This window comes from Oncorhynchus tshawytscha, linkage group LG13, assembly GCF_018296145.1.
Source record: "Oncorhynchus tshawytscha isolate Ot180627B linkage group LG13, Otsh_v2.0, whole genome shotgun sequence".
Lineage (NCBI taxonomy): Eukaryota > Metazoa > Chordata > Actinopteri > Salmoniformes > Salmonidae > Oncorhynchus > Oncorhynchus tshawytscha.
The window spans coordinates 45852236-45879245 of NC_056441.1; the positions used below are offsets into that span (position 1 = coordinate 45852236).

General features: G+C 41.5%; 1 protein-coding gene across 1 annotated transcript in view; it reads left to right on the forward strand.

Annotated features, from left to right (window-relative positions):
* Positions 1–9827: 9827 nt before the first annotated feature.
* LOC112265004 (S-arrestin-like) overlaps positions 9828–27010 on the forward strand; it is a 29899-nt gene continuing 12716 nt past the window's right edge. The window contains exons 1-8 of the mRNA XM_024441976.2: positions 9828–9934; positions 10343–10408; positions 10626–10686; positions 10810–10854; positions 11087–11286; positions 20422–20481; positions 20568–20635; positions 22422–22557. Coding sequence (XP_024297744.1) covers positions 10361–10408; positions 10626–10686; positions 10810–10854; positions 11087–11286; positions 20422–20481; positions 20568–20635; positions 22422–22557 — 618 coding nt within the window. The 5' untranslated portion in view covers positions 9828–9934; positions 10343–10360. The remainder of the gene's footprint in view (positions 9935–10342; positions 10409–10625; positions 10687–10809; positions 10855–11086; positions 11287–20421; positions 20482–20567; positions 20636–22421; positions 22558–27010) is intronic.

Below are 27010 nucleotides of genomic sequence, written 5' to 3' on the forward strand. Positions count from 1 at the left end.
CCTCAGGAGGCTGAAGAAATTCGGCTTGTCACCAAAAGCACTCACAAACTTCTACAGATGCACAATCGAGAGCATCCTGTCGGGCCGTATCACCGCCTGGTACGGCAACTGCTCCGCCCACAACCGTAAGGCTCTCCAGAGGGTAGTGAGGTCTGCACAACGCATCACCGGGGGCAAACTACCTGCCCTCCAGGACACCTACACCACCCGATGTCACAGGAAGGCCATAAACATCATAAAGGACAGCAACCACCCGAGCCACTGCCTGTTCACCCCGCTATCATCCAGAAGGCGAGGTCAGTACAGGTACATCAAAGCTGGGACAGAGAGACTGAAAAACAGCTTCTATCTCAAGGCCATCAGACTGTTAAACAGCCACCACTAACATTGAGTGGCTGCTGCCAACACACTGACTCAACTCCAGCCACTTTAATAATGGGAATTGATGGGAATTGCCACTTTAAACAATGCTACCTAAATATAATGTTTACATACCCTACATTATTCATCTCATATGTATACGTATATACTGTACTCGTATTACATAAGGATGCAGTAGATGTAATGTATCACTAGCCACTTTAACTATGCCACTTTGTTTACATACTCATCTCATATGTATATAATGCACTCAATACCATCTACTGTATCTTGCCTATGCCGCTCTGTACCATCACTCATTCATATCTTTATGTACATATTCTTTATCCCCTTACACTTGTGTCTATAAGGTAGTAGTTTTGTAATTGTTAGCTAGATTACTTGTTGGTTATTACTGCATTGTCAGAACTAGAAGCACAAGCATTTCGCTACACTCGCACTAACATCTGCTAACCATGTGTATGTGACAAATAAAATTTGATTTGATAGCGCGAGAACTACAGTAGTGAGAGCTCGTGAAGAAACTGACAAGAGCCACCTCTGTTGGCTGAAACCAGCACATACCCACTTCTATAAATACATGATTAGTTAGAAATTACAAAGTTGACGATACATCTCACACACACAGTGGCATTTTAACATGTACATTTTGGTGGGGAAAAATCCCCAAAAAATGTGCGTTGCATGCGGGCGAAGCCACTACACAACACTAAACAATACATTAATTGCACTATAACTACAGTAAAAGCTGTCCCAACAGCAGAGCTTTCTTTTCAGTACCACGGAGTGAATCCTTACCACTGCTACACCTCGCTATCAGCGGAGCCTTGTCTGGCAGCGAAACAACCTAATTCTCTGCCTTTTATAAAACAAAGCTGATGTGGCTGACTTGCTTAAATAAATGTGTTTTCTACTGACAATTGAGGTCAGTGGCGATTTTAGCATGTAAATCTTGGTGTGGCAAAAAAAAAGTGGGATGCATACCAGCAAAGCCACTACACAACCAACACTAAACAATAAATGAATTGCTGTCGCAACAGTAGTCCCAGCACCTTACCATTGCTGCACCTGGCTATCAGCGGAGCCTTGTCTGACAGAGAAACAGTTCATTCAGCCTCATGTACTGCCTTTAAAAAACCACAGCTGATAAATGGCTGACTTGATTAAACAAATGTGGTTTCTAATGACAATTGAGATGTACAAACTATGGCATAAAGGGATGACAAGCGGATAAGAGGCAATCCATATTTCGATTATTACATTAATGAGCCAGCTAATGTAGGACGGACGTAGTCAATACAACTATTTGTTTAGCACTTTTGAAATGTAAAGCGACAGAATTCAGAACATGGACCGTTCTTACATTGTAATCCCTGTACACCAAGTCAGAACCATAGGATAAATAAAGGGGCCATATAAGCAGACAATGAAAGCTCTTACAATATTAGATGATTACATTTCTCTAGAACAGGTTATAGGCTACATGTGCACCACCAAGTCAGAACAGTAGGCACAACTAAGAGGGGTAAATAAACCAAATTAAAAGGGAGAGGCACATGAGCTACTTAACATCTTACTACACAACTTACACTTAGTATTACTTTCTTAGCTACAGTATACATATCTCCTACATATTAGATCATCATTTATGCAGCAGCAAACAATAAATTTTTGGACTCACCTTGTTGTGCTGCGCTCACTTGAACAGGAAGGTGGCACAGCAGTCCTTCATAGGCAAATTTTGTCCTCAAAGTCTGGCATACTGGATTTAAGGTCCAAAGAAACCAAGTTCGAATCATGGTGACGTCATTGATCTTCAGGTCATAGCTCTAGAAAGATGACAGATTTACAATTCCGAGTTGGATGACCGTTCAAAACGTATTTTCCCAGTCGGAGCTTGTTTATTCCCAACTTCCCAGTTGTCTTGAACTCACTGAAGTCATGTTTTCACAGTTGTTTTGAGCACGGCACAAATCCTGTTTAATTGACAGCATGGTCGATGTTGAATGTTTATAATTTTAAACTTGAAAAAGAGACCCTTAATCACAGATTTGGGACCACACAGACACTTCACTTCACAATGTCACTGATTCCTTCCATAGCACATTGTTGAATTTGCAATTTCCAACTTGTGGTGTAATGTTTATGTCCAATGGCCGATGAGCACCGATACGTTATCTTTAATTTCTCTTCATTGTTTTCTCTTCATATGACAAGGATTAAAAAGGATTTACCAGTAGATTGTTGAATTGACTCATGATGCTGACTGCTAGCTAAGATTTTGAAAGTCTGATGATGACATAATCAGTCCAATCAAAGCTACTGTACATATGTGATTTGAAGTCATTTTATCTGTGGAAAATGACCTTGAGCCTTCTTGGATTGGCACTTCTAATGTAACTTCTATGGCAGCATTCAAGGGGCAAGAATTTTCTAGCTCTACCCTTAGACTTGGCGGCGACATAGTAACAGAACACTGAGCCAATCACGGCGCAATGCGCCGTATTTTCTGCTCGCTTGCCCCACCATCACAGAAAGCACTAAACTAGGCTGAAACACATGCATTTTGGAGCTGCATTACTCAAGAAAACAAAAAAGAAGCCATGTTTGTTTGTGGTGTCGTAGCTGAATCAGAATTAGTTACATAACATTGTTAAATAAAATGTTTTATTTACCTTCATAATATGCTTATGTGAGATAGTCACTTGGGGCCCAGAGACGGGAGAGGTCAGGATTGTCTTCATATTTGAATGTGTCTAACTATTCCTAAACCATGTGAAGGGCTCCACCATGTCTGTACTCCAGTCACTCCCTCCTTTTCCCATTGGGGGGAGGAGTATGGCAGTGTCTGGAACCATTGTATTACCCCTCTGATGTTGCATGAATCTTGACCTAGTATATGACCTAGAGGCTCACTCCCCTCCGTGAGCTTGCCCAGTAGGGGTGTTGTATTTGAGATGGGAGTATCTAGAATTGACAATTGATATATGCCATTGGATGAGGTAATGTTTTGGTACTATGAAGTACCAAGAACGAGAAGTAGAACCTCGTCTAAGAGACCAAACTGAACGATAATTTATAGCTTATACTATCTGGCTATGGGATATATGGGATACTTCTCTCTCAAGTAAAAATGCCCTTTGTGAAGTTCCTAAGATCTGTGGTTCGTCATGTGAGTTGAGAGGGGTGTATCTTATCTTATTATTTTGTAAGCACTCTCAGAGAATTCATTTATAGACACTGAATTGATCTGAGAGTCAAAGGGCTATGGTGAAGCTCATATTATCAAAATATGAAGTTTAAAATAGAATTCTGACTTGTGTGTGGTCTGTAAACTCTCCTCATTTATTAATACAGGAAATGACCACGACAGTGGCCTTAACTCAATTATATATATTTATATATATGCATTCTTTGCAAACTGATATGTGACATGTATTAATGCCAAAATAACATGCGAAACAGGAACACCCCCCTCTCAAACTGGGGGCTCAAAACCGGTGAATGACGGGTCGCCACTTATTACACGGTAACCTCAAACAACCCCAAACGGTCCCTTCCACAAACTACCTGAAAACAGCTTCCACAGACTACCACAAACAACCTCAAATAACCCCAAAATACCTATATTACAAGAACAAACTACCACAATCAACCACATAATATCATAATTTGTAGTAGTTTCTAGTGGTATTTTGAGATTGTTTATTGTAGTTTGTGGCATTTTGGGGGGGTTGTTTGTGGTAGTCTTGGGTAATTCATTGGAATGACCTTTTGTTACAAATTGTCTGTTTGATGTCACAAATAGTTTCATTCAGATATATTGAAACTAAAATGAATGTAATATATAATAATATATGCCATAGCGCATCCTGACGTTACAAGTGTCATGCTCTACCAACTGAGCCACACAGTACCACATTAATGTGATTATACCATCAGACATTAAATACACAATCATACATTGAATATGTAAGCAATGCATGCTCTTTCAGGTGCATGTGGTCAAATGCATGTCACTATTAAATGCAGAGGAAGGACTGTAACTCACTCTGCCCATCTTTGTTTACCTACTGTATTAACAGTTTGTGTGTAGAATGGTCTGTGAGAAAAGAAATTGCAGCGATTCATCTCTGGTGATTAATATTCAAAGTGTAATCCCCTAGGCCCCTCTGCTGATGTCAGCCTGCAGACTGCTGAGTTTGACAACAAGGTCTTTACAGCTCAGAGTCAGGCAGGAGAGACTGCACGGTAGTACACCTGTACGGTGTCCATATTAGGACAATCCTAATAAGATTGACGCTGCCCTCATATGGACACCTTATTACAGACCCGACTGACTGACCAGTCCTCAGACAAAAACTAACCCCCAGCTACAAATAGCCCAAGTTAACAAATGTAACTTAAGAAACAAGGTTCATGAAATCAATCATTTGCTAGGAACAGATGACATTCATATTCTGACAATCACTGACACTCACTTGGATAATACCTTTGATGATACAGCGGTAGCAATACATGGTTATAACATCTACAGAATAGACAGAAATGCCAAAAGTGGGTGGGTGTTACCGTTTAATGCTTAGAGAGGATCTCATGTTAAGTACTGTTATAGTAATATGGCTACAGGTTCATCTCCCTCACCTAAAGCCTATTCTGTTGGGACGCTGCTATAGACCACCAAGTGGGAGTAGTCAGTATCTGGATAACGTGTGAAATGCTTGATAATGTATGTGCTATCAACAGAGAGGTGTATATTTTGGGTGATTTTAAATATTGACTGGCTTTCACCAGGTTTCCCACTCAAGAAAAAGCTTAAAACTGCAACTGTTAAATCCCTGTGGATTGATGAGGCAAAGGGAATGGTAAATAAGTCTGGCTGCACTACCGATTGGCAAACGTACTGCAAATTGAGAAATCATGTGACTAAACTGAATAAAAAGAAGAAACAAGAATAAATTACATAAAGAATGATAGTAAAAAGCATTGGAGCACCTTAAATTATATTTTGGGCAAAAAGGCAAACTCAGCTCCACCATTCATTGAATCAGATGGCTCATTCATCACAAAACCCACTGATTTTGACAATTACTTTAATGATTGTTTTCATAGGCAAGATCAGCAAACTTGGGCATGACATGCCAGCAACATATGCTGACACTACACATCCAAGTATAACTGGTCAAATTATGAAAAGCAAGCATTTTCATTTTGAATTCCATAAAGTGAGTGTGGAAGAAGTGAAAAAATTACTGTTGTCTATCAACAATGACAAGCCACCGGGGTCTGACAACTTGGATGGAAAATTACTGAGGATAATAGCGGACAATATTGCCACACTATTTTAATTCTAAGCCTACTAGAAAGTGTGTGCTCTCAGGCTTGGAGGGAAGCAAAATAAATTCCACTACCCAAGAAAAGCCCCCTTTCCTGGCTCAAATAGCTGACCAATCAGCCTGTTAGCAACCCTTAGTAAACTTTTGGAAAAATGTGTGTTGGTCCAGATACGATGTTATTTTACTATAAACAAATTGGCAACAGACTTTCAGCATGCTTAAAGGGAAGGACATTCAACAAGCACAGCACTGATGATTGGCTGAGAGAAATTGATGATGAAAAGATTGTTTGACTTTTTTTAATGACATTATTGACCATAGTCTGCTGCTGTAAAAACATATGCATTATGGCTTTACACCCTGTGCTATATTGTGTATAAAAAGTTACTTGTCTAACAGAACAGAGAGGGTGTTCTTTAATGGAAGCCCCTCCAACATAATCCAGGTAGATTCAGGAATTCCCCAGGGCAGCTCTATAGGCCCCTTATATTTTAAAATGTTTACTCATGACATATCACTAGCCTTGAGTAAAGCCAGTGTGTCTATGTATGCAGATGACTCAACACTATTCACATCAGCTACTACAGCGAGTTAAATCACTGCAACGCTTAACAAAGAGCTGCAGTTAGATTCAGAATGTGTGGCAAGGAATAAGTTAGTCGTAAATGTTTCAAAACTAAAAGCATTCTATTTGGGACAAATCATTCACTTAATCCTTAACCTCAACTAAATCTTGTAATAAATAATGTGGAAATTGAGCAAGTTGAGGTGACTAAACTGCTTGGAGTAACCCTGAATTGTAAACTGTCATGATCAAAACATGATGATACAACAGTAGCAAAGATGGGGAGAAGTCTGTCCATAATAAAGCACTGCTCTGCTTTTTTAACAACACTGTCAACAAGGCAGGTCCTACAGGCTATAGTTTTGTTGCACCTGGACTACTGTGCAGTCGTGTGGTCAGGTGCCACAAAGAGGGACTCAGGAAAATTGCAATTGTATCAGAACATGGCAGCACGGCTGAACAGTAGAGAGATCATTAATACAATGCATGTTATTCTCTTGTGGCTCAAAGTGGAGGAGAGATTTACTTTATCACTAATTGTTTTTGTAAGAAGTGTTGACATAATGAATGCACTGAGGTGACTGTTTAAACTACTAGCAGAAATCTCTGACACCCATGCATACCCCACAAGACATGACACCAAAGGTCTCTTCACAATCACTAAGTCAAAAACAGACTATGGGAGGCGCACAGTACTACATAGTGAAATGGATACATGGATCTCTTTTCCACATCAGGTAACTGATGCAAGCAGTAGAATCCATTTTTTTTAAAGTTAAAAATACACCTTATGGAACAGCAGCTACTGTGAACAGACACACATACACATAAGACACACACAAGACACACACTCTTCACACATACAGATGGATATTATATTGTAAATATGTGATAGTGGAGTAGTGGCCTGAGGGAACACACTAAATGTATTGGGTAAATTGCTATGAAATGTAATGGCATGTAATGTTTAAAATGGTATATAACTGCCTTTGTCAGGGTGTGTATGAAGTCGAAGTCAGGTGCAGGAGAGGAGAGTATGATTAAATAAAGCTCACTTTATTATAGTTCCAAACCGGGAGCACAACAAAATAAATGCGCTCAAGAAACGGAACAATACAGTAAAGCGCTTAACGAACATCACTTGAAACAGAGGGTTAAATACAAGTAGATTGAGTGGGGGAATGAACACCAGGTCTGTATGAAAACAAGACAAGACAAATGGATATATGAAAAATGGAGCGGCGATGGCTAGAAAGCCTGAGTGACGTTGATCGCCGAACGCCGCCCGAACAAGTAGAGGAGACGAATTCGGCGGAAGTCGTGACAGCCTTAATGTTGCTGGACCCTAGCAAGAGTAGCTGCTACCTTGGATCCTTAATAAATACATATGACAAAGTGAAAACATGTTTTTAGAAATTTTCACAAATGTATTGAAAATGAAAAATAGAACTCATTTACATAAGTATTCACACCCATGAGTAAAAGCACCTTTGGTAGTGATTACAGCTGGATCTGGATCTGGATTTGCCCATTCTTCAATATTCTTCAAGCTCTGTCAAATTGGTTGTTGATCATTGCTGGACAACCATTTTCAAGTCTTCCCATTTGGATTTTCAAGTAGATTTAAGTCAAAACTTTAACTCGGCCACTCAGAAACATTCACTGTCTTCTTGGTAAGCAACTCTAGTGTAGATTTGGCATTGTGTTTTAGGTTATTGTCCTGCTGAATGGTGAATTTATTTCCCAGTGTCTGATGGGAAGCAGACAACCAGGTTTTCCTCTAGAATTTTGTCTGTGCTTAGCTCCATTTAGTTTATTTTTTATCTTGAAAAACTCCCCAGTCCTTAATGATAACAAGCATACCCATAACACCACTATGCTTGAAAATATTTTTATTCTGGACAAAAAGTGAATAGATTTGCAAATTTTTTGCAGTATTACTTTAGTGCCTTGTTGCAAACAGGATTTATGTTTTGGAATATTTGTGTTGTACAGGCTTCCTTCTTTCCACTCTGTCACTTAGGTTAGTAATGTGGAGTAACTACACTGTTGTTCATCCATCCTCAGTTCTCCTATCACAGCCATTAATTCAACTCTGTAACTGTTATAAAGTCACCATTGGCCTCATGGAGAAATCCCTGAGCGGTTTCCTTCCTCTCCGCCAACTAGGTTAGGAAGGACAACAAAGTAGTACCTGGCCACTTACGGAGACCGTCGATGATCTGTGAAACACGTCAGTTAAGATGGCTGAAGACATAATTATTGCTCACGTTACCCTCATCCTATTCAATATATACAGTATGTGTGTTAGTGGATATGGAATGAAGTGTGACAACAGCTTGTCTGCCTGTCTCACAGCAGCAGAGTGCTCTGGTAGGAGGATCCATTGTACTTTGTAAGAAGAATGTAATGAGAAAATTTGAGTTGAACCATGGGCTGTTAAGTAGAGTCTCTCAAAATAGGCCGGCAATCCTATATCTTTATCTTTGTAGCGAGTGGGTGTATTGATACACCATCCGAAGTGTAATTAATCAGGGATATTTAGTGTCTTTAAAAAAAAAATTATGCATCTACCCTTCTTTGCGAGGCATTGGAAAACTACCTCCCTGATCCTGTTTGAATCTGTGTTTTAAATTCACTGCTCGACTGAGGGACCTTACAGGTGTATATGTGGGGTAGAGAAATGAGGTAGTTATTCAAAAATCATGTTAAGCACTATTATTGCACACACAGTGAGTCCATGCAACTTATTATGTGACTTGTTAAGCACATTTTTACTCCTGAACTTATTTAGGCTTGACATAAGAAAGGGGTTGAATACATAGTGACTCAAGACATTTCATCTTTACGTTTTTGGTTTATTTGTAAAGATTTTGAAAAACATAATTCCACTTAGACATTATGGGTTATTGTGTGTAGGGCAGTGGGAAAAAAATCTGAATTTAATACATTTTCAAATTGTGGAAAAAGTCAAGGTCTGTGAATATTTTCTGAAGACACTGACTGAGCTTTGAGCCATTCTACTACTACAGAGGTCGCGTTCCAGGCCGACAACATTGCAACAGTTGCATTGCATCAATTAATAGTGGCATGCCATGTCATCAACTGTGCAGTCGGGCATCAGATTACTAGCTGATGTGGCTAGTGTATATGTTAAACACCTATCCAGGTGTTGTGGCATACGTCTGCAATATAGTCAACCTGGAACGCTGCCAGTGTGTACGACCCATCATGGTGCACTCTGCTGGTTAGGCCTACTGTACATGTGTAAGGATTATGTCCTCGTGCTTCAGATCTTGGCCCTTAATCAAGCTGATGGAAAGGAGCTGACGATCCAATTAGTAACTAAACTCCTGCTTTATCCCGAGGGAGGCGTGACAGGGAGGACCTGAGGTGGGATGAAGTCGTCCCTAGACACTGATCTATGGTCAGTTTTGACACTTTACTCCATAGTGGTTTAGAATAGGATTCATGGAGGGTGAACTTATCCTAGATCTGTGCTTAAGGGCAATTTCTGGCTTGAGATGAGGCCGAGTTGAGGGGGGGGGGGTCAGCAGCACCCACACAGATCATAAATGCAGCCACATAGTTGTGCCTGGTACACTAGTGTTACCTGCAGCTGACCCCTACACGTCCAGCACTACAACTACAGGTCAGTCAACCTGCCCTTGTGGCATTTCTACTGTATAGGTCGGGTGTGGGGAAGATGGGTGGTTAACCATGTTTGTGTAGCAATTATAAGGTAGTTATGATACGATACAGCAATTTCCCTAGACTGGTATTGAGAAAATAGCAATGCCAGGTGAAGAGGCAAACTCCCCCAATGAGAGAAAATTGGGTTGATGATATCATATGATGGGGTTTTTAGAACTAGAATGCTGGAGGCTTTAAACTGTTTTCAGCAGCCATTTAGTGTTTTATTGCCATTGCACTGATAGAGTCAGATTTGTATCTATGCCTGCAGATATCGAATAAAGACGGCCGCCAATCAAACATCAGCCATTATTTGATCCTATGTCAGTCAGCCGCATTTGTAGTGACAATGTCATTTCTTCTGTAGATTTCAGAGACTAAAACCATGAGCCCCAAACATGTTATCTTCAAGAAACTCTCCCGTGATAAGTCGGTGAGTATCCCTCCTAAGGCCAGCAAAGACAGTACCAGAGTTGTCTAGGTTTTATCCTATCCATCTGCCCGTGCTTGTCATCTATGTTCTTTTCTCCTGTTTGTTTGTTTGTTTGTTTGTATTTGCAAGCAGTTGGTGACAACTACAACAACGTAGGCTATGTGCAGGGCCGTTTTGTCATTACCATTGGAAAAGTCTCATGTCTGATCTGTCATAGGTTGGGGTGTACATGGCCAAGAGGGACTTTGTGGATCACTGTGACTCTATCGACCCTGTTGGTGAGTGTGTGACCGAGAAACAAAACCATTTCAGGGAAGGGAAGGACTTGCTTCTATTTTGATCTTTTTGCCTTGTGCTTTTGTCATGCTCAAGGGCTATTTCTCTCCCCTATAATGAATCAGATGGAGTTGTGCTGATCGACCCTGTACAGGTCAAAGGAAAGAAAGGTTGGTTTTTCAACATTTGAACTCATGTCAGCTTTGTAAATTAGGAATGAAGAGGGACCAGGAGTTTTTCCTGACCATGTGATTTCACGATAGGAAAATCCCTGGGTCCTAGTTATAGCCTATGAATAGGGCACCAAGTTTTTCCTAGTAAGGTTACGTTGTACCTAGGAATGAACGTAACTGTCTATAAAAAAAAGCAGTGAAGACGATGTTTACTACTTGTGCCCCATAGTGTTTGTCATGCTGTCCTGCACGTTCCGGTATGGCAGAGATGACATGGACGTGATGGGTGTGGCCTTCCGTAGGGACATCTTTCTGACCACCCGACAGGTGTACCCCGAACTGCAGGACAAGGAAAGGAGCATACACACCAAGATGCAGGAGAAACTACTGCGCAAGCTGGGAGACAATGCCATTCCTTTCTTCTTTGAGGTGACAAAGAGCAGACGCATGCTTCGGGGTGAAGTGTACCCTAGGTACAGATCTAGGATCAGCTCCCCTTCCCCAAATCCTAACCTTAACCATTAGTGGGGAAAATTCTGAACTGGCCCAAGATCACATCTAGGGGCAACTTCACCCTACACCGCAGACACACAGTACACAGAGGCGTCATGCCCATAGGGGGCACAGGGGCTTGTGCACTCAGATTTATCCTGTTTAAAAAATATTAAATATTAATGTTCCATTTTCTGTTGTTTCTCTGTAATACTACTAACCACCTTGCACTTTTATGAAGTTGGCTTCAGCTAGCCCATGTACAGTCGAAGTCGGAAGTTCACATACAAAAACAATTCCCTGTCTTAGGTCAGTTAGGATCAACACTTTATTTTAAGAATGTGAAATGTCAGAATAATAGTAGAGTGATTTATTTCAGCTTTTATTTATTTCATCACATTCCCAGTAGGTCAGAAGTTTACATACACTCTGATAGTATTTGATAGCATTGCCTTTAAATTGTTTAACTTGGGTCAAACAAATTTTCTATAGAATTGAGGTCAGGGCTTTGTGATGGCCATTCCAATACCTTGACTTTGTTGTCCTTAAGCCATTTTGCCACAACTTTGGAAGTATGCTTGGGGTCATTGTCCACTTGGAAGACCTATTTGCGACCAAGCTTCAACTTCCTGACTGATGTCTGGAGATGCTGCTTCAATATATGCACATAATTTCCCCTCTCATGATGCCATCTATTTTGTGAAGTGCACCAGTACCTCCTGCAGCAAAGCCCCCGCACAACATGATGCTGCCACCCCCGTGCTTCACGGTTGGGATGGTGTTTTTCGGCTTGCAAGCCTCCCCCTTTTTCCTCCAAACAGTTCTATTTTTGTTTGATCAGCCCAGAGAAAATTTCTCCAAAAAGTACGATCTTTGTCCCCATGTGCAGTTGCAAATCGTAGTCTGGCTTTTTTATGGGGGTTTTGGAGCAGTGGCTTCTTCCTTGCTGAGCGGCCTTTCAGGTTATGTCAATATAGGACTCGTTTTTACTGTGGATAGAGATACTTTTGTTCCGGTTTCCTCCAGCAACTTCACAAGGTCCTTTGCTGTTGTTCTGGGATTGATGGCACTTTTCACACCAAAATATGTTCATCTCTAGGAGACAGAATGCGTCTCCTTCCTGAGCAGTATGACGGCTGCGTGGTCCCATGGTGTTTATACTTGCGTACTATTGTTTGTACAGATGAACGTGGTACCTTCACGCATTTGGAAATTGCTCCCAAGGATGGACCAGACTTGTGGAGGTCCCAAAAAAATGGCTGGTTGATTTCTTTTGATTTTCCCATGATGTCAAGCACAGAGGCATGTGTTTGAAGTTAGGCCTTGAAATACATCCAAAGGTACACCTCCAATTTACTCAAATGATTAGCCTATCAGAAGCTTCTAAAGCCATGACATAATTTTCTGGAATTTTCCAAACTGTTTAAAGGCACAGTCAACTTAGTGTATGTAAACTTCTGACCCACTGGAATTGTGATACAGTGAATTATAAGTGAAACAATCTGTCTGCAAACAATTGTTGGAAAAATGACTTGTGTCATGCACAAAGTAGATGTCCTAACAGATTTGACAAAACTATAGTTTGTTAACAAGAAATTTGTGGAGTGGTTAAACAAGCAAGTTTAACGACTCCAACATAAGCGCATGTAAACTTCAGACTTCAACTGTAGGTTCCCAATCTCCCAACCTCATAACTAGCTACCAAGAAACCATTTCAGGCTATCAATCAAGTTAAAGTAACTAGCTTGTCTAACTATCTTAGCTGGCATGCCAGCTGGCAAGGTTGGTACAATTCAGAAAATAAATGTTCTGAATAAGACTTGCATTCCTTTCAATTTTTTACCCAGATTTGAGCAGAGATGCAGAGAATAATGTTTATTTTTTATTTTTATGTAATTACTACTAGTCAGGAGGATACAGACAGCTCAAGAGGCAGGCTTAGATATGCAGAAAAAGTATGATCTGTAGTTTTTTTTACATAGAATTACACATAATGATTATGGCTCTAGATTGTAGGAAAAAGCTGTTTCAGGTTTTAGAAAAATGCAAAATGTTCACATTTACAGATGAGGGGCTTGCCCCCACCCCGGCCATCCTCATGCACTTTGTGCTCTCTCAGATTTTTGGGGTGTATGATGCTCCAAATATTACACATGATGCCAGAAATAATTGTGCATTTTACCTCTGCTACATTTAGCATAGGTAACCTGTATGGATTCCATAACGCCCAGCAGTTTTTTACTGACCACATGACCTGATCAGGAAAGACACTGGGCCCAGGAAAGACGTAGAGTGGTCAGGTCAGATGCTCAGAAGAAAGTCCTAAAAAGGAATATTACAATAAACTGTAGCAAGTAGTGGATGTGACATTGCAACATACTGACAACAATCTATACAGCATGTACAATCTACATTTGACCAGTTTCTCACAGCAGGGTAACAATCCTCCAACAACAGGAAATTTAAATTATTATGTGGATTATAATATATGGACATTTTTTGGTAGATTTTTCTGACAATTTAAAGTGGAAATTAAAAACTTTAGAAATATTTTTAAAACTGGAATACATTACAAATGTTGCATTTAATGCTGCGCAGGAAAATTATCTGCGGCAACAGGGTGATCAGATTAAGATAGTGGATGTGACACTGTAAAAAACTGACATTAGTAAGTAGTGATGTGACACCGTAACAGACTGACAGTAGTAAGTATTGATTTGACACTGTAACAGACTGGCCGTAGTAAGTAGTGATATGACACTGTAACAGACTGATAATAGTAAGTAGTGATGTGACACCGTAACAGCCTTACTGTAGTAAGTAGTGATGTGACACCGTAACAGACTGAAAGTAGTAAGTATTGATTTGACACTGTAACAGACTGACAGTAGTAAGTAGTGGGTGTGACACTATAACAGACTGACTGTAGTAAGTAGTGATATGACACTGTAACAGACTGACTGTAGTAGGTAGTGATGTGACACTGTAACAGACAGACAGTAGTAAGTAGTGACGTAATGTTGTAATAATCTGACATTAGTAAGTAGTGGATGTGACACTATAACAGACTGAGAGTAGTAAGTGATGTGTCACTAACAGACTGTAGTAAGTAGTGGGTGTGACACTAACAGACTGACAGTCGTAAGTAGTGATGTGACACTGTAACAGACTGACAGTAGTAAGTAGTGATGTAATGTTGTAATAATCTGACATTAGTAAGTAGTGGATGTGACACTATAACAGACTGACAGTAGTAAGTGATGTGTCACTAACAGTCTGACTGTAGTAAGTATTGATTTGACACTGTAACAGACTGACAGTCGTAAGTAGTGATGTGACACTGTAACAGACTGACAGTTGTAAGTAGTGGGTGTGACACTAACAGACTGACTGTAGTAAATAGTGATGTGACACTAACAGACTGACAGTAGTGATGTGACACCGTAACAGACTGGCCGTAGTAAGTAGTGATATGACACTGTAACAGACTGATAATAGTAAGTAGTGGGTGTGACACTGTAACAGACTGACTGTAGTAAGTAGTGATGTGACACTGTAACAGACTGACAGTAGTAAGTAGTGGGTGTGACACTATAACAGACTGACTGTAGTAAGTAGTGATATGACACTGTAACAGACTGACAGTAGTAAGTAGTGGGTGTGACACTATAACAGACTGACAGTAGTAAGTAGTGATGTGACACTAACAGACTGACAGTAGTAAGTAGTGGGTGTGACACTAACAGACTGACTGTAGTAAGTGATGTGACACTAACAGACTGACAGTAGTAAGTAGTGATATGACACTGTAACAGACTGATAATAGTAAGTAGTGGGTGTGACACTGTAACAGACTCAAAGTATTAAGTAGTGATGTGACACTAACAGACTGACTGTAGTAAGTAGTGATGTGACACCAACAGACTGACTGTAGTAAGTAGTGATGTGACACTAACAGACTGACAGTAGTAAGTAGTGATGTGACACTATAACAGACTGACAGTAGTAAGTAGTGATGTGACACTGTAACAGACTGACTGTAGTAAGTAGTGATGTGACACTGTAACAGACTGACAGTAGTAAGTAGTGATGTGACACTGTAACAGAATGACTGTAGTAAGTAGTGATGTGACACTGTAACAGACTGACTAGTAAGTAGTGGGTGTGACACTATAACAGACTGACTGTAGAGATGTGACACTAACAGACTGACTGTAGTAAGTAGTGATATGACACTGTAACAGACTGACAGTAGTAAGTAGTGATGTGACACTGTAACAGAATGACTGTAGTAAGTAGTGATGTGACACTGTAACAGACTGACTAGTAAGTAGTGGGTGTGACACTATAACAGACTGACTGTAGAGATGTGACACTATAACAGACTGACTGTAGTAAGTAGTGATATGACACTGTAACAGACTGACAGTAGTAAGTAGTGGGTGTGACACTATAACAGACTGACAGTAGTAAGTAGTGATGTGTCACTAACAGACTGACTGTAGTAAGTAGTGAGTGTAATGTTCTAATAATCTGACAGTAAGTAGTGGATGTGACACTATAACAGACTGACAGTAGTAAGTGATGTGACACTAAACAGACTGACTGTAGTAAGTAGTGGGTGTGACACTATAACAGACTGACAGTAGTAAGTAGTGATGTGACACTGTAACAGACTGACAGTAGTAAGTAGTGGGTGTAACACTATAACAGACTGACAGTAGTAAGTAGTGATGTGACACTAACAGACTGACTGTAGTAAGTAGTGATGTGACACTGTAACAGACTGACAGTAGTAAGTAGTGGGTGTGACACTATAATAGACTGACAGTAGTAAGTAGTGATGTGACACTAACAGACTGACAGTAGTAAGTAGTGGGTGTGACACTATAATAGACTGACAGTAGTAAGTAGTGATGTGACACTAACAGACTGACTGTAGTAAGTAGTGATGTAATGTTGTAATAATCTGACATTAGTAAGTAGTGGATGTGACACTATAACAGACTGACAGTAGTAAGTGATGTGTCACTAACAGACTGTAGTAAGTAGTGGGTGTGACACTATAATAGACTGACAGTAGTAAGTAGTGATGTGACACTAACAGACTGACAGTAGTAAGTAGTGATGTGACACTAACAGACTGACTGTAGTAAGTAGTGATGTGACACTGTAACAGACTGACAGTAGTAAGTAGTGACTTAATGTTCTAATAATCTGACATTAGTAAGTAGTGGGTGTGACACTATAACAGACTGACAGTAGTAAGTAGTGATGTGACACTGTAACAGACTGACTGTAAGAGATGTGACACTATAACAGACTGACTGTAGTAAGTAGTGATATGACACTGTAACAGACTGACAGTAGTAAGTAGTGGGTGTGACACTATAACAGACTGACAGTAGTAAGTAGTGATGTGTCACTAACAGACTGACTGTAGTAAGTAGTGGGTGTAATGTTCTAATAATCTGACAGTAAGTAGTGGATGTGACACTATAACAGACTGACAGTAGTAAGTGATGTGACACTAACAGACTGACTGTAGTAAGTAGTGGGTGTGACACTATAACAGACTGACAGTAGTAAGTAGTGATGTGACACTGTAACAGACTGACAGTAGTAAGTAGTGGGTGTAACACTATAACAGACTGACAGTAGTAAGTAGTGATGTGACACTAACAGACTGACTGTAGTAAGTAGTGATGTGACACTGTAACAGACTGACAGTAGTAAGTAGTGGGTGTGACACTATAATAGACTGACAGTAGTAAGTAGTGATGTGACACTAACAGACTGACAGTAGTAAGTAGTGATGTGACACTAACAGACTGACTGTAGTAAGTAGTGATGTAATGTTGTAATAATCTGACATTAGTAAGTAGTGGATGTGACACTATAACAGACTGACAGTAGTAAGTGATGTGTCACTAACAGACTGTAGTAAGTAGTGGGTGTGACACTATAATAGACTGACAGTAGTAAGTAGTGATGTGACACTAACAGACTGACAGTAGTAAGTAGTGATGACACTGACTGTAGTAAGTAGTGATGTACTGACAGTAGTAAGTAGTGACTTGTAATGTTCTAATAATCTGACATTAGTAAGTAGTGGATGTGACACTATAACAGACTGACAGTAGTAAGTGATGTAATGTTCAATAATCTGACATTAGTAAGTAGTGGGACACTGTGACACTGATAACTGTAGACTGACAGTAGTATGTAGTGATGTGATGTTCTAATAATCTGACATTAACAGACTGACAGTAGTAAGTAGTGATTTAATGTTCTAATAATCTGACATTAGTAAGTAGTGATGTGACACTGTAACAGACTGACTGTAGTGATGTGACACTGTAACAGACTGACAGTAGTATGTAGTGATGTAATGTTCTAATAATCTGACATTAGTAAATAGTGGGTGTGACACTATAACAGACTGACAGTAGTAAGTAGTGATTTAATGTTCTAATAATCTGACATTAGTAAGTAGTGATGTGACACTGTAACAGACTGACTGTAGTGATGTGACACTGTAACAGACTGAGAACAAGTATTATGTGGCTAAGAATAAAGAGTTCGACACATACAACAACACAGAGTTACACATGGAATGATCAAAACATACAGTCAATAATACAGTTGAAGAAAATCTATATACAGGCAATAAATAGGCCGTGGTGGCGAAGTAATTACAATATTCCAATTCGACACTAGAGTGATTGATGTGCAGAAGATGTATGTGAAAGGAGAGATACAGGGGTGCAAAGGAGCAAGATTAATAAATAAATACAGTATGGGGATGAGGTAGTTGGATGAGCTATTTACAGATGGGCTATGTACAGGTGCAGTGATCTGTGAGCTGCTCAGGCAGCTGGTGCTTAAAGCTAGAGGGAGGTAAGAGTCTCCAGCTTCAGGAATTTTTACAAATCATTCCTGACATTTGCAGCAGAGAATTGGAAGGAATTGGCTTTGGGGGTGGCTAGAGAGCTGCTGGAGTGTGTGCTATGGGTGGGTGCTGCTATGGTGACCAGTGAGCTGAGATAAGGCGGGGCCTTACCTATCAGAGACTTGTTGATGACCTGAAGCCAGTGGGTTTGGCGACGAGTATGAAGCGAGGGCCAGCCAACGAGAGCGTACAAGTCGCAATGGTGGCTTGAATATGGGGCTTTTGTGACAAAACGGATTGCACTGTGAAAGACTACATCCAATTTGTTGAGTAGAGTGTTGGGGGCTATTTTGTAACTGACATCGCCGAAGTCGAGGATCGGTAGGATGGTCAGTTTTACGAGGGTATGTTTGGAAGCATGAGTGAAGGATGCTTTGTTGCGAAATAGGAAGCCGATTCTAGATTTCATTTTGGATTGGAGATGCTTAATGTGAGTCTGGAAGGAGAGTTTAAAGTCTAACCATACACCTAGGTATTTGTAGTTGTCCACATATTCTAAGTCAGAACCGTCCAGAGTAGTGATGCTGGGCGGGCGGGCAGGTGTGGGCAGCGATCGGTTGAAGAGCATGCATTTAATTTCACTTGCATTTAAGAGCAGTTGGAGGCCACGGAAGGAGAGTTGTATGGCATTGAAGCTCGTCTGGAGGTTAGTTAACACAGTGTCCAAAGAAGGGCCAGAAGTATAAGTATACAGAACAGTGTCGTCTGCATATAGGTGGATCAGAGAATCACCAGCAGCAAGAGCGACATCATTGATGTATACAGAGAAGCGAGTCGGCCCGAGAATTGAACCCTGTGGCACCCCCATAGAGACTGTCAGAGGTCCGGACAACAGGCCCTCTGATTTGACACACTGAACTCTGTCTGAGAAGTAATTGGTGAACCAGGCAAGGCAGTCATTTGCGAAACCAAGGCTGTTGAGTCTGCCGATAAGAATGTGGTGATTGTCAGTCGAAGGCCTTGGCCAGGTCGATGGCAGTCGATGCACAGTAATGTATCTTATCGATGGCAGTTAGGATATCGTTTAGGACCTTGAGCGTGGCTGAGGTGCACTCATGACCAGCTCGGAAACCAGGTTGCATAGCGGAGAAGGTACGGTGGTCAAAGACCTTATAAAGGTAGGATAGGTATAGGTCTGTGGCAGTTTGGGTCTAGAGTGTCTCCCCCTTTGAAGAGGGGGATGACCGTGGCAGCTTTCCAATATCTAGGAATCTCAGACGATACGAAAGAGAGTTTGAACAGGCTATTAATAGGGTTTGCAACAATTTTGGCAGATCATTTTAGAAAGAGAGGGTCCAGATTTTCTTGTCCGGTTGATTTGTAGAGGTCCAGATTTTGCATCTCTTTCAGAACATCAGCTAGCTGGATTTGGGTGAAGGAGAAATGGTGGGAACTTTTTGTAGTTTGTACTACAGGATGCAAATATCTGCTTGAAAAAGCTAGCCTTAGCTTACCTAACTGCCTGTGTATATTGGTTCATAACTTCCCTGAAAAGTTGCATATCATGGGGACTATTCGATGCTAATGCAGAACACCACAGGATGTTTTTTTGCTGGTCAAGGGCAGACAGGTCTTGAGTGAACCAAGGGCTATATCTATTCCTGTTTCAAATTTTTATGAATGGAGCATGCTTATTTAAGATGGTGAATAAGGCACTTTTAAAGAATAACCAGGCATCCTCTACTGACGGGGTGAGGTCAATGTCATTCCAGGATACCCTGGCCAGGTCAATTAGAAAGCCTGTTCGCTGAAGTGTTTTAGGGAGCGTTTGACAGTGATGAGGGGTGGTCATTTGACCACAGACGGATGCAGGCAATGAGGCAGTGATCGCTGAGATCTTGGTTGAAAACAGCAGAGGTGTATTTGGAGGGCGGGTTAGTTAGGATGATATCTAGGAGGGTGCCCGTGTTTACGGATTTGGGGTTGTACCTGGTAGGTTCATTTATAATTTATGTGAGACTGAGGGCATCAAGCTTGGATTGTAAGTAGTGGATGTGCCACTGCAACAGACTGACCATAGTAAGTAGTGATGTGACACTGTAACAGACTGATAGTAGTACGTAGTGGGTGTGACATAGTTCTGCCGAAGTTGACAGCATGATGTGTTCTGTGTCTTTCAGTTCCCAGACAACCTGCCGTGCTCTGTGTGTCTGCAGCCGGCTCCATCCGATGTGGGCAAGGTGAGTAACACAGCCAGCAGCAGCCTTTCTACCTCAATTTATGTGCGCTGTATGGTATTCTAAATTCTCAACCTCTCTGTTCACAGCGCTGCGCTGTCGAATTCGAAGTAAAGGCTTTCTGTGCCGAGAACCAAGACGAGAAAATCGAAAAGCGGTAAGTTCAGACTCAGAAACAAACATCTAGACACACCAACCAAAGGACAGTCCACTTCTGGATACTGTTTTTTAAATAATTTTTTATTTAACCTTTTATTTGGCTAGGCAAGTTAAATTCTTACTTTCAATGACAGCTTACACTGGCCAAATCCGGATGGCGCTGGGCCATTTGTGCGCCGCCCTATGGAATTCCCAATCACACCCGGTTGTGATACAGCCTGTTGAAGTACAGTGCAGTTCCACCTTCCCAAGTCATATACTAAACTCAGCAAAAAAAGAAACGTCAACTATGTTGTTTTTTAGCAAACTTAATTAACATGTGTAAATATTTGTATGAACATAAAAAGATTCAACAACAGACAAAAACTGAACAAGTTCTACAGACATGTGACTAACAGAAATGTAATAATGTGTCCCTGAAGAAGGGGGAGGGGCAAACAAGTAACAGTCAGTATCTGGTGTGGCCACCAGCTGCATTAAGTACTGCAGTGCAACTCCTCCTCATGGACTGCACCAGATTTGCCAGTTCTTGCTGTGAGATGTTACCCCACTCTTCCACCAAGGCACCTGCAAGTTCCTGGACATTTCTGGGGGGAATGGCCATAGCCCTCAACCTCTGATCCAACAGGTCCCATCCGGGCTCTTCGCTGGCCATGGCAGAACACTGACATTCATGTCTTGCAGGAAATCACGCACAGAACGAGCAGTATGGCTGGTGGCATTGTCATGCTGGAGGGTCATGTCAGGATGAGCCTGCAGGAAGGGTACCACATGAGGGAGGAGGATGTCTTCCCTGTAACACACAGCGCTGAGATTGCCTGCATTGACAACAAGCTCAGTCCGATGATTCTGTGACACATCGCCCCAGACATTCCTTCGATAAACGCGAATCCGACCATCACCCCTGGTGAGACAAAACCGCGACATGTCAGTGAAGTTTACTTTTTGCCAGTCCTGTCTGGTCCAGCGACGGTGGGTTTGTGCCCATAGGCGACGTTGTTTCTGGTGAGGACTGGCCTTACAACAGGCCTACAAGCCCTCAGTCCAACCTCTCTCAGCCTATTGCAGACAGTCTGAGCACTGATGGAGGGATTATGTGTTCCTGGTGTAACATGGGCAGTTGTTGTTGCCATCCTGTACCTGTCCTGCAGGTGTGATGTTCGGATGTACCGATCCTGTGCAGGTGTTGTTACACATGGTCTGCCACTGCGAGGACGATCATCTGACTGTCCCGTCTCCCTGTAGCACTGTCTTAGGCATCTCACAGTTGCAATTTATTGCCCTGGCCACATCTGCAGTCCTCATGCCTCCTTGCAGCATGCCTAAGGCACGTTCACGCAGATGAGCAGGGACCCTGGGCATCTTTCTTTTGGTGTTTTTCAGAATCAGTAGAAAGGCCTCTTTAGTGTCCTAAGTTTTCATAACTGTGACCTTCATTGCCTACCGTCTGTAAGCTGTTAGTGTCTTAATGATCGTTCCACAGGTGCATGTTCAGTCATTTTTTTATTGTTCATTGAACAAGCATGAGAAACCGTGTTTAAACCCTTTACAGTGAAGTTATGTGAATTTTTACCATTATCTTTGAAAGACATGGTCCTGAAAAAGGGACGCTTCTTTTTTTGCTGATTTTATATTGTCTTTAGTTTCTCTGGATATTTGTGTATTCTGGTTTACTGCACTACAGGTCCAGGTCTTTGCATTTCAGAATCTAGTGTTATACTGCATGACAATTCTTCACCAAGCCACCAGGCTACTTACTGATTGTTGCGCTTTGACTCCCACAGGAGCTCTGTGCGTCTGGCCATCCGTAAGATCCAATACGCACCGGAGGATAGTAAGACCATCCCGTCCTCAGAGATCACATGTGAGTTCCTCATGTCGGACAAACCCCTGCATATGCAGGTCAGCCTGGAGAAAGAGGTAAGTTTTCCTTCAGAGAAACCAATCAGTCAGCATCAGTTCCTCACCATGGGCTAGAATTGTAGGAGAAAAACTTTGAACATAGGGGAGTGACAGCAGCCCTGGAAAGACAAGATTTAAAATTAGGAGTTTAGTTCCAAAGTGCTTTATCCACCAAGCTTTCACATTTCTTTTTTTCATCAGAAATGTTTGGTTATATGTACCTTCATGTGTGTGTGTAAAATATTACTGTTCTCAGATTTTTTATTTATAGATTTTAGATGTGTATTAAAATCGTGGGGTGCAGAAATTATAATGCACCAATATGTTTTCAAATAACTGCCATTTTTCTGGCCCGCAATTTGCTTTTTACGAACGAATCAATCCTGAAAAACATCTCTGTGGCCCTCTGCTAAATTTTGATAACCCAATGTGGCTGGAATGGAAAATTTGTATCCTGTATATGTGACTGTGATCTGTGGTTGTCTCGCCGAGTGATCTAAAGATCACTGTAAGTTGCTCTGTAAGTTGCTAAGAGGATCCGCTAAATGACTAATATGTAAAATGTTAATATTTTACATACAGATCTCATATCAAATCAAAAATCAAATCAAATCAAATGTATTTATATAGCCCTTCATACATCAGCTGATATCTCAAAGTGCTGTACAGAAACCCAGCCTAAAACCCCAAACAGCAAGCAATGCAGGTGTAGAAGCACGGTGGCTAGGAAAAACTCCCTAGAAAGGCCAAAACCTAGGAAGAAACCTAGAGAGGAACCAGGCTATGAGGGGTGGCCAGTCCTCTTCTGGCTGTGCCGGGTGGAGATTATAACAGAACATGGCCAAGATGTTCAAATGTTCATAAATGACCAGCATGGTCCAATAATAATAAGGCAGAACAGTTGAAACTGGAGCAGCAGCACGGCCAGGTGGACTGGGGACAGCAAGGAGTCATCATGTCAGGTAGTCCTGAGGCATGGTCCTATTGCTCAGGTCCTCCGAGAGAGAAAGAAAGAGAGAAAGAGAGAATTAGAGAGAGCACACTTAAATTCACACAGGACACCAAATAGGAGAGGAGAAGTACTCCAGATATAACAAACTGACCCTAGCCCCCCGACACATAAACTACTGCAGCATAAATACTGGAGGCTGAGACAGGAGGGGTCAGGAGACACTGTGGCCCCATCCGAGGACACCCCCGGACAGGGCCAAACAGGAAGGATATAACCCCACCCACTTTGCCAAAGCACAGCCCCCACACCACTAGAGGGATATCTTCAACCACCAACTTACCATCCTGAGACAAGGCCGAGTATAGCCCACAAAGATCTCCCCCACGGCACAACCCAAGGGGGAGGCACCAACCCAGACAGGAAGATCACATCAGTGACTCAACCCACTCAAGTGACGCACCCCTCCCAGGGACTGTATGAAAGAGCCCCAGTAAGCCAGTGACTCAGCCCCTGTAATAGGGTTAGGCAGAGAATCCCAGTGGAAAGAGGGGAACCGGCCAGGCAGAGACAGCAAGGGTGGTTCGTTGCTCCAGTGCCTTTCCGTTCACCTTCCCACTCCTGGGCCAGACTACACTCAATCATATGACCCACTGTAGAGATGAGTCCTCAGTAAAGACTTAAAGGTTGAGACCGAGTTTGCGTCTCTTACATGGGTAGGCAGACCATTCCATAAAAATGGAGCTCTATAGGAGAAAGCCCTGCCTCCAGCTGTTTGCTTAGAAATTCTTGGGACAATTAGGAGGCCTGCGTCTTGTGACCGTAGCGTACGCGTAGGTATGTACGGCAGGACCAAGTCAGAGAGATGGGTAGGAGCAAGCCCATGTAATGCTTTGTAGGTTAGCAGTAAAACCTTGAAATCAGCCCTTGCCTTGACAGGAGGCCAGTGTAGGGAGGCTAGCACTGGAGTAATATGATCACATTTTTTGGTTCTAGTCAGGATTCTAGCAGCCGTATTTAGCACTAACTGCAGTAGTCTAACCTAGAAGTGACAAAAGCATGGATTCATTTTTCTGCATCATTTTTGGACAGAAAGTTTCTGATTTTTGCAATGTTACATAGATGGAAAAAAGCTGTCCTTGAAATGGTCTTGATATGTTCTTCAAAAGAGAGATCAGGGTCCAGAGTAACGCCGAGGTCCTTCACAGTTTTATTTGAGACGACTGTACAACCATTAAGATTAATTGTCAGATTGAATAGAAGATCTCTTTGTTTCTTGGGACCTAGAACAAGCATCTCTGTTTTGTCCGAGTTTAAAAGTAGAAAGTTTGCAGCCATCCACTTCCTTACGTCTGAAACACATGCTTCTAGCGAGGGCAATTTTGGGGCTTCACCATGTTTCATTGAAATGTACAGCTGTGTGTCATCTGCATAGCAGTGAAAGTTAACATTATGTTTTCGAATGACATCCCCAAGAGGTAAAATATACAGTGAAAACAATAGTGGTCCTAAAACGGAACCTTGCGGAACACCGAAATTTACAGTTGATTTGTCAGGGGACAAACCATTCACAGAGACAAACTGATATCTTTCCGACAGACAAGATCTAAACCAGGCCAGAACTTGTCCGTGTAGACCAATTTGGGTTTCCAATCTCTCCAAAAGAATGTGGTGATCGATGGTATCAAAAGCAGCACTAAGGTCTAGGAGCACGAGGACAGATGCAGAGCCTCGGTCTGATGCCATTAAAAGGTTATTTACAACCTTCACAAGTGCAGTCTCAATGCTATGATGGGGTCTAAAACCAGACTGAAGCATTTCGTATACATTGTTTGTCTTCAGGAAGGCAGTGAGATGCTGCGCAACAGCCTTTTCTAACATTTTTGAGAGAAATGGAAGATTCGATATAGGCCGATTTAGTTTTTTATATTTTCTGGGTCAAGGTTTGGCTTTTTCAAGAGAGGCTTTATTACTGCCACTTTTAGTGAGTTTGGTACACATCCGGTGGATAGAGAGCCGTTTATTATGTTCAACATAGGAGGGCCAAGCACAGGAAGCAGTTATTTCAGTAGTTTAGTTGGAATAGGGTCCAGTATGCAGCTTGAAGGTTTAGAGGCCATGATTATTTTCATCATTGTGTCAAGAGATATAGTACTAAAACACTTGAGTGTCTCTCTTGATCCTAGGTCCTGGCAGAGTTGTGCAGACAACTGAGCTTTGAAGGAATACGCAGATTTAAAGAGGAGTCTTCTAATAATCATGATCTTTTCCTCAAAGAAGTTCATGAATGTATCACTGCTGAAGTGAAAGCCATTCTCTCTTGGGGAATGCTGCTTTTTAGTTAGCTTTGCGACAGTATCAAAAAGGAATTTCGGATTGTTCTTATTTTCCTCAATTAAGTTAGAAAAATAGAATGATCGAGCAGCAGTAAGGGCTCTTCGATACTGCACGGTACTGTCTTTCCAAGCTAGTCGGAAGACTTCCAGTTTGGTGTGGCGCCATTTCCGTTCCAATTTTCTGGAAGCTTGCTTCAGAGCTCGGGTATTTTCTGTGTACCAGGGAGCTAGTTTCTTATGAGAAATGTTTTTAGTTTTTAGGGGTGCAACTGCATCTAGGGTATTGCACAAGGTTAAATTGAGTTCCTCAGTTAGGTGGTTAACTGATTTTTGTCCTCTGCCGTCCTTGGGTAGACAGAGGGAATCTGGAAGGACATCAAGGAATCTTTGTGTTGTCTGTGAATTTATAGCACGACTTTTGATGTTCCTTGGTTGGGGTCTGAGCAGATTATTTGTTGCAATTGCAAACGTAATAAAATGGTGGTCCGATATTCCAGGATTATGAGGAAAAACATAAAGATCCACAACATTTATTCCATGGGACAAAACTAGGTCCAGAATATGACTGTGACAATGAGTGGGTCCAGAGACATGTTGGACAAAACCCACTGAGTCGATGATGGCTCCGAAAGCCTTTTGGAGTGGGTCTGTGGACTTTTCCATGTGAATATTAAAGTCACCAAAGATTAGAATATTATCTGCTATGACTACAAGGTCCGATAGGAATTCAGGGAACTCAATGAGGAACGCTGTATATGGCCCAGGAGGCCTGTAAACAGTAGCTATAAAAAGTGATTGAGTAGGCTGCATAGATTTCATGACTAGAAGCTCAAAAGACGAAAACGACATTTTTTTATTGTAAATTGAAATTTGCTATCGTAAATGTTAGCAACACCTCCGCCTTTGCGGGATGCACGGGGATATGGTCACTAGTGTAGCCAGGAGGTGAGGCCTCATTTAACACAGTAAATTCATCAGGCTTAAGCCTTGTTTCAGTCAGGCCAATCACATCAAGATTATGATCAGTGATTAGTTCATTGACTATAATTGCCTTTGAAGTAAGGGATCTAACATTAAGTAGCCCTATATTACTGTATTGTTTCATAAAAAAATATATGCATATACTGTAGTACCAGTCAAAAGTTTGGACACTATTTTCTACATTGTAGAATAATAGTGAAGACAA